The following is a 9038-nucleotide window of genomic DNA, read 5'->3' as shown; positions in this document are numbered from 1 at the left end:
TAAAAAGGCAAAATAAAATCTGACAAGTGAGGTTCACAACACTGGGAAAAAAATTAAAGGAGAAAAATGATTAAAAAGTCCACTCTCTTTGTCTATATCTTGTTAAATGAAGCAATTAAGCAATTCTGGTTCAGGGGCACAAGATGTTTAAATATTTGTGACTGACAGTCAGCAAGTTGCTGCAGCATCTTCTTTCTAGTAAATATAAATATTGTGGGAAAATGTGTGTTCTGGGGAACATCTGCCTCCCCCAACACTACCAGCCCTTGCACCAGAAAGCAGCGAGTCCGATCCGTGCAAACTCAGCATGCGGCTGAGAACTTTATTCACACAATCCGCTGCATAGAAATCTTTCTCTGAATTATAGATTGTATTTGAGCCGAAACTCAGACTTCATAGTTAAGACCAAGTTTCTCTCTGAGACCTCAACACAACCTTTATGCTTTTCTTGAGTTTATCAATAATTACTGAGAAGCTCAAGTCCATGGATTTAATGGGATGCTAAATGCGAACAAAAGAAATGTTTATTTTTAGTAACAACACAGTGAAGTGGTGGAAATCCTAAATTCAACTGTGTTCTACTACCACAGGTTAAAAAAAAAAAAACAAAACACTAGGCAAATGAAAACAAGGAGAAAAATGGAAAACAAACGAACAAAGAATAACAACTTTTTGACCAAAATAGTACGAGAATTAAGCTATATAAACTATGGAAAGCAACAAAACTACTCCAAAAAAAAAAAAAAGATTTTGCAGTATGACAATATTTAAGTGAAACTGGTGAGGAATTTAAAGAAGAGAGAAATAAGGGATAATTTTATATAGGGCCAGTACTACATGCCGCTTCATTGCCTCTCAGGACTTTCTGCCTGCAGCCAGATTTCCCAAAGTTGGTATTCTCCGTGGCATACAAATGCAGCAAGCCCACGGCTAGCAGAAACCAAAATCCTGACATTTTCTATCCTGATGTGACCCCGCCAGCAAAAGGCCACGTCGCAGCCTGTGGATAAACCCCAACGCTTATTTCTGCCCCCAAAACCTTTTTGTCTCCCTTTGAAGGAGCAACGCCTGCCCCGCACCGGCCAGGCTGCAGCACTCTGAGCAAGGCGCTGCCCCCCCCAGCATGTACCACTCCTTTCCCCCACACAGACCAGTTTCTGCTCGAACACCAGCGCGGGAGCTGCTGGGAGCCGGGCAGGGCACAGCCTCCTCAAGAGCTTCAGCATCCCTGCCCAGGCCCCCGCTCTCCTGCCAAGCGCCCAGCAGAGCCGCGCAAGAGCCATTTTGTCCCTCTGGGACTGCCACAGGCCCTCACAGGGATTATACAACGCTCTGGGAAAGGACAAAACCACGGGAACAGCCCTATGCTGTAGGCATCCTATATGCTCCTTGTGCATCCAGCTCCTCCAGCTCCCCCCGGCAGGACCGGCCCTTACTTTTCACCTTCCTAAGTTTTCTGGGTGTCTCAGTCCAGAACGTGCAACGGGGGGACCCCAGCATGGACACAGTCTCCTGGGAAGGAACTTCATGCATTGCCCATTCAGCCATTTCAAAGTCCAGCCTCGGCAATTTAAAAGCTGACACTATTGAACAAGTTGCCAAAACAAAATCATTCAGCTAAACTTTTTTTTTTTTTTTCCCAGCCCTTTTTATTAAAGTTTCTTTTCACGCAAGCAGATGAAATGGAGAACCATTACCAAAGCGTTACCCAAACGAAAACCTAACCAGCACACAGCCTTATCTACCGAGAACAAAAATTCGCATCTTAACATTAAATTTCTCCCGCACCTCCCTATCCAACTGCCTTCCCCCGTCCCTGCGGAGGCTCTCCCACCGACAGCACAGAGCAGATGTCTGTAAGCCTTCCTGCAGGGGCTCGCGCCGGGGCTGTGGTCAGGCCCTGTCTCTGGCAGCCTCCCTCACCAGCGTAAGCTCTTACGCAAGCACTTTTACTGCCTTCGCTCACACGCAGGTAAGTAGGCACTTGCAAGACGTACATTATGTTTTTAACCCATGTAAATGGCGTAGCAAGGTTAACCAAGTGTCTCAGTTCAGGGAATGTGCAGACAAGTCAAAATGACACAAATTATTTCCTTCTGCACACTGCACAATCCAATTAGATTTCTGTAACGAATTTAAAGCTTCCTCCAGAGTTTTACCTCTCCAGCACCTCTGCAGAGGTATTTTCCATATAGTTTGATCATACCGAAAGCATAAATAAGGGGGATAGTTTACCAAAAAGTCATGAAAGTTAGGCTCAGCTAGAAAAGCTGGTGTTAGTGCCTAATGCTTTTAATCTGGGAACGTTCTAATTTTTATTTTATTATTATTATTTTTTTAAAAGGCAAATACACAATACTACAGCCCACTTACTGCTTTGGAAATGGAAGCTTTACAGCTGACAGAGTTACTATAGGAACTTAATTCCTGGAGCCGTTGTGCTGAGACACTTGAACACAACCTGATCAAATGCCTTCAGGACTGCCTTCACACTGCGTGCAACCACTAGCTGTTAATGGCATGCACAAAGCTTGAAAAAAATATATTATTTTCATAGGATTACACCAGACATAGAGACAGATATGCAAAAACAATGACACCAAAGGAATCAAAATATTCATGGCTCATAAAGCGTGGTAGAAAAGGAATGGCTCCAGCTCATCGCCTGCCTCTGCTTAGATTCTTTTTAACACAATGAATCACCATTACCCCTTTTAGAAAACCATCCTGAGTTCTGTTTATTTGGGGACAAATCCACCTAATCCCGCTCATAGAAGTGAGCACAGCAACTACAAGGGGGCTGCCAGTCTAAGAGAGGACAGCAGAATACGGCCCCTTTTTGTGTACAGTCCTGGGACTCTTCTGGGGTGCGACACAAGATCCATTATTAATGACAGACGAAAAACTGAGCTAACATGGCACCTGCTCTGCCAGCGCCGTTCTGCCCTGGCCAGCAGGCTAAGGAAGCAATCTGGAGCTGCGAGCAAGGGGAATGCCCATGGGCCCCCACTGCCAGGCCCCGGCATTGAAAATCAGGAGCTGTCTCACCCCAATGCACAAAACAGCCTAGGAAACGTGGGAAAAGGGAAGGAGCTTCCTCACTCAGGGACTCTGCCTCTCTCTGCAATGGGCAAAGGCTAGGAATGGAGACTTTTCGCTTCTTTTTACAGAAAAAAACAAACAAAAAAAAAAAAACAAACAAAAAAACTTCTTAGTTGCCCACGAGTGGCAGCAGAGTGAGACAGCTCTCCCCTGGGCCACACTGCAGAGGTCTCGGGGCCGGCAGTGGCCGGCAGGGCAGAGGAGCAGCGCCCACCAGCACAGCGTGGGGGACACAGCACTCCTGCCCCCCCCCTCGCGCTGCTGGCACCAAACCCCACGCTTTGCAAGCGTTTCACAGCCAAACAGGTTGCCAACCTTTTACACACCCATTCCAAACATAGCATCCATCCCAAACCATGCACACCCGCCCCCAGCTGCCCCAGTCCCATCCATGTCCCTTTTTGGGGGGGGCTGCAGAGTGGCAGCCTCAGCATGGTGTGCTGAGGGGGGTGGCTCTGACCTCTCAGTGGGGTGCAGACAACAGTTTGCTCTCCCGTTCCCCGTACTGGGTGCAAGCTGCATGGAGAGACCCCAAGGTGGGGGACCGGCTGGCCACACAGGGGAGACAAATTATGGAGGATGCTGGTTTTAAGCCCTTGTTATAAATACGGCTGGGGCTGTGCTGCAAACCCATGGAGACAGCCGTCGGTGTGGGCCCTGGCCCCATCAGAGCTCACATCCCGGACAACCCCGGCCTCCCAGGGCAGAGCCCCCGGCCCAGGACGGCGTTTTGGGGCCTGACAGCAGCAGCCGCTCCCGGCCCAAGGTACCCCCACAGAGCCCTGCACACCCCGCACCCCCCGGTTCCAAGCAAAGCAGTAAGGAATCCGAGCCTACCGGCACCTTTCCAAGCCTGGCACGGTCCGGAGCGACGCAGAGACAACTCAGGTGGGTGTCCGAGGAAAACCTGACGACCCCCAGCAGCTCTGTTCCTCCTGGCCCTGCTCGCCCCCGGGAAGAGCCCAGGCCAGCAGCACTCTGCATCCAGCCCCGGGGCTCGGCTCTGCGCACAGCGGGAGAGAGACCTGACAGCAGCAAGAAGCGGGGATCCACATCTGGCCAGGGCACCTCGGAGGGAAACCATTTACCTCCTTCAGGGGGACAAGCTCAGCAATGTGGGGTGGGAAACTTGCCTTCAACATTACTGGGATTTTTTTTTTTCAGACATGCAGCACCACAGATTGCTATCCACCTCCCTCCCATCTTTTCCTGCCCGATATGCCTTTTTAATTTTTTTTTTTTTGAGGGGAGAGAAGAGAAATTCATTTAAAGTTAATTTTTAAAGCATGCAAGGTTTCATGGGTCACTTGCACAAGCAGACCCCGCAGCAGGCGGGAGAAGACAGGGCAGCCCCAGCCGCCCGCAGTGCCCCAAGTCAAGTTCAAGATGGGCCCGTCTGGGGCCTCTCTCGGCCAGCAGAGCTGGGGGGCCTGGAGAGCCAGGGGGTCCCTGCCTTCCTCCGCCACCGAGCTCAGCCTGCAGCAAGGTCCTTGCGGTCGGACAGAGGATGCGGGTGCAGAGTCGTACGCCCAGGTCGGCAGCGTTGGAGGAGAGCCGCAGCTGCCGGCCCTGCTGCAGCCCCAGCCGGGCCCCCCCAGCATCCCCCGAAGCGGGGCCCGGAGGTTTGCGGGGAGCGGTATCCACCGCCGCTCGGGTCGCTTGGGGCTCCTGGGTGGCACTGGAGAAGTTGTTTCTGGGGTGAGATTTCTCGGCTCAATCCCTTCTGTCTCTCAGGGACAGGGACACTTTGCCACGTCCTGGACAGAAATAAAGAAAAAAAAAAAAAAAAAAAAAAAAAAACACCACAAAAGCAGACGATAACAGATAAAGTCCGGCACACCGCGAAGTCGCCCGTGTCCCCTCCGGGAAGCAGACCGGTACCGGCTCCCGGCCCCCGCACCCCTGCCGGCCGCCCCGGCCCGGTACTCACCGTCGGGGCCACCCCGTCGAGGCGGCCCCGCTGCCCCCGGTGCTCCTCTCCCTCGGCGGCGCCGCGCCCCGGGCTCCGGGCTCCGTCCGCTCGGGAAGGTCGGGGGGATGCGAAGCCGTTCGGCAGCGGAGGGCGGGGACAAAGGGGCAGCAGCAGAAGCGGCGGCGAGGAGCAGGAGGCTTCTCCCGCAGCGCCGGCCCGAAAACAACGGCTCGGCCCCGGCGGCAGCGAGTCGGGACCGCGGCGGCACCCGCGGCTGCCCCCGGCCCCCGAAACGGGGAGGACGGAGGAGGTTAAAAACGGCTCGCGGGGGCTCTTTCCAAAACAATAAACTTTTAATGCTAAAGCAGTTATAACCAAAAGCTGTACAGAGTCGATTTTTTTTTTTCGTTTGTATTTTTTTTTTTGTTAGAAAACAATTTTTTCTTCCCCATAAATATTGTTCAGTTCCCGGCACTTTGTATCAATAATTAAATTACGAACGATAAATATGGCATCATGGATATGTATTTACAAAAAAAAGTTATTACAAAAAGGCAACTGTTATACTAAACGTCACAATCTGGGTAGGATAAACACCACATCCTCATCCTGAAAAATACTGACCGACCCCATCAGACGAGAATACATTCACAAGTGTAATGCTTGGAGAGAGAGAAGGAGAAAGAGAAGGAGAGCAGAGAAAGAAGAAGCAGGAGAGCTAGAGAGGAAAGTTCAAGACATAACAGGACTTTGGCACGGTTTAAGACTGTAAGTTTAAACAATCACCACTAAGGCGAAGGAGAATTTCCATCCTCATGTCAACATCCCACCGAAAGAAGGAAAAACAAAACAAATTAAAAATAAAAAGTGAGGAATCGGAGGAAGAGGTACTGGGACAGGGAAGGAAAAAAAAGCCCAAACAAAACAAACAAACAAAAAAACGAAAACAAAACAAAACAAAAAAACAACAAAGAAACGATTTTTTTTTTGCGATTGCAAAAAATGACAACAATAAAAAAAGAAATCCAATCCTGAGATAAGGACATGGCTAGTCCAGCGTCTCGGCTTGTAAAAAATAGTAATAATTATAATATAATAATAAAAGACCCCCCTCCGGATCCTGGCAGTTAACTAGGTGTAGCCCTATGCGGTCATCGGTGTGGAAACTCCATTTCCACGGGAGCGAGCTGCAGTTGGCTTGGCATGTCCTTTTTTCCTTGTTCCCAACGCATTTGGTCCAGTCTCTGGCTGGGCAGCTGCTGCCTTCACACATACCACTCGTTAAAATTGGGGGGTAGTCCAGGGTTGTGGCCGGGGTTACTCTGAAGGGCGGCCGGCGGCGTTTTAGTGGAGTCCTTGCCTCCGGCTGAGCCCACCGCCGGGGGGGTGGAGGACTCGTACCCCGAACTGGCTGCAGGGGAAGAGTCCGACCCCTGGGATTCGTGCACCTAAAACCAAGAGGCAGAGATGGGAACAAGCCCAGGGCCCCCCCGCCACCCCGCTGAGCCAGGTCAGGAAGCTGCCCCAGGCAGGAGGGATACCAGGGGCCACCAGCTCGGTCCCCGCCCGGCAAGCGGGCGGTGCACGTCCTGCCGGTCATCCGGAGCGCCAGCGGCTTGGTGCAATGCCTGCCGCAGCTCCCGGCCGCTTCCCTGCGGTACAGGGAGCTGCAGCATCCCGGCGTGCGGGGCTGCAGCATCCCAGCACAGGGGGCTGCATTTGCACAGCCCTCTTGAGCGGAGCCATGCTCTGGAAACCGGGCAGCACTTGCACCAGCAGCAGCGCAAAAAGAAATTACGCCATTTCCCCAGGCTGTGCTCCAGCCATGGCCCAGGCACCGGGGACCGCTCAGGCCATGCCAGGAGCACTGCAGCGGGCGCTGCACAGCTCTGCCCTGTTCAGCCGCGGGAAAACGGGCCCCGAGCACGCCAGCGACCGAGCGTCCGTGCTCAGGGAGGATAGAGCTGGGGGCGCAGGAGTGATTACCTTCATGTGTTTCCTAAGTGAGCTGGGGTGGGTGTAGGATTTGTCGCACACCTTGCAGATGTAGGGCTTGTCCGAGGTGTGGACGTGCATGTGTTTCTTCCTGTCGCTGCTGTTGGCGAAGCGCCTGTCGCAGCCCTCAAACTCGCACTTGAAAGGCTTCTCACCTGCGAAATTCAGAGAGGGTGAAGGAGGGCCGTTCCCCTCCGCGTCCCCACCTGCCTCCTACCAGGACGGCCTCTGCCCCGCTCGGCCCCCACTTTGGGGATGCACAAGGACCCCAAAAAATGATGAAGGGGAAGAGGGACGGCGGGGTTTGTTTTGTGCCGAGTAAATTCAGGTCAGCCTTTGTTACTTTGAATTTGCCTCCCACCGGCCCCGCACTGTGCTCCAGCGGGGACAGCGCTCGGTGAGCCCGAGGAGGGAGAAGACCCAAGAGCAGTTCAGCGGCTCGGACAGTTTTACGGGACGTACTCAAGGATGCGAGCCGAAAAGCGCTTGCTTCCTGCCTTCCCCCCCTCTTCCCGCCGGCCGTGCGGAGGGCTGAATGGGAGGACGGGGCTGCAAATAAAAATACTTTGACAAAAGTATCGCTGATTTAATTGGGAGAAAAGCCAATCAGGCCTAAAAATAAAAAAAAAAACGAGGAGAAGAAAAGGAGCAGAAGTCACCGAAAACGAGATTTCATTAGCACTCGTACGGGTGCCTCCGCAGGGGCGCACAGGGGGCCGGTGGTGGCGGCACGCACCCGGCCGCGGAGCCCTGGGGGCCTTACCTGTGTGCGTCCGCTTGTGAATCTTGAGGTTCTCGGAGCGGGCAAAGATCTTCCCGCAGCCCGGGAAGGGGCAGGGGAAGGGCTTCTCCCCCGTGTGCACCCGAATGTGGTTGACCAGTTTGTATTTCGCCTTGAAGGACTTGCCCTCCCGCGGGCACTCGTCCCAGTAGCAGATGTGGTTGTTCTGCTCGGGGGCCCCCGACGTGCTCCATGGTGACGTGGGTGACCAGCTCGTGCATGGTGCTGAAAGTCCTGTCGCAGCTCTTCTTGGGCCGGCTGAGCTGGCTCTCGTCGAGCCACTTGCAGGACAGCTCTTGCTTGATGGGCTGCCGCATGTACCGAAAGAAAGCCCCGGGGCCGTGGTGGTGGTGGTGGTGGTGGGCCGCCACGTTCATGCCCATATTCACGTTCATGTGGTTGTAGTTGTGGAACTGGGCGCCGCCGTAAGGGTCCGTGCGGGGGCTGGAGACGGCCCGGTACGGGTCCGGCCGCCCGAAGAGGTCCCCGCGCAGCCCCAGGTGCATCTGCCCGTTGTCCACGTGCCCGGTGGGGGACGTGTGGCTCGGGCTCTGCTCGTGGAGCCCCGGGAAGAGCAGGTAGCCCGGGGTGTCCGGGATGCCTCCGGGGCCGTGCAAGCCGCCGGGCGAGCCGCCGAAGAGCCCGTGCTGCGCCGTGCCGGAGGCGGCGTCCGCGATGCCGGAGCCGCGGTTGCGGAAGAGAAAGTCGCGGGGGGAGTTGAAGGCGGCGGCCCCGCCGTAGGAGGGCACCTGGCCGGCGTGGTGGTGGTGGTGGTGGTGGTGGTGGTGGCCCAGCGCGCTGGCGTAGCCGGGCGCCTGCGGCGTGAACGCCGAGCTCTGCCCGGCGGCGAGGTCGTGCGGGGCCGCGTTCAGCTTGAAGGCGGCGGCGGCGGCGGCGTGCGAGGAGTCCCCGAAGGGGCCCAGCCCCATGCCGGCGGCGGCGGCGGCGTCGCGGCCGGGCATCTCGTGGTGGCGGGGCGCCGCGAAGCCGCCCACCCCCAGCGCCGGGAACTGCGGCCCTCCGTCCAGCAGCATCGTCATGGGCGCGGGGCCGGCGGCGCGGCGGCAGCCTGCCCCCCTTCCTCCCTAACTCCCCCCCCCCCCCCGCCCCCGCCTTGACTCCCGCCCCCGAAAAAGTGCAAAACCACCCCAAAACGCGCCCCCGCCCCCAACCCCCCGCCGCGGGCGGGCGAGCACCCCCCGTCCGGGGAAGGAGAAAAAAAAAAAAAAGAGAGAGAGAAAAAAAAAG

The 9038-nt window shown here is 55.0% G+C and overlaps 1 protein-coding gene across 1 annotated transcript; it reads right to left on the bottom strand.

Moving 5' to 3' along the window:
- Positions 1-6279: 6279 nt before the first annotated feature.
- On the bottom strand, positions 6280-8830 carry ZIC3 (Zic family member 3). Its single transcript, XM_035541746.1, is given in 4 exon segments — positions 6280-6462; positions 7001-7164; positions 7773-7965; positions 7967-8830. Coding segments are annotated over 4 exon segments (1404 nt in total).
- Positions 8831-9038: the final 208 nt, after the last annotated feature.

The sequence above is a fragment of the Cygnus atratus genome, chromosome 13 (assembly GCF_013377495.2).
Source record: "Cygnus atratus isolate AKBS03 ecotype Queensland, Australia chromosome 13, CAtr_DNAZoo_HiC_assembly, whole genome shotgun sequence".
Lineage (NCBI taxonomy): Eukaryota > Metazoa > Chordata > Aves > Anseriformes > Anatidae > Cygnus > Cygnus atratus.
Note: the sequence above shows the minus strand (reverse complement) of the source record. Positions and strands in the feature narration are given on the sequence as shown.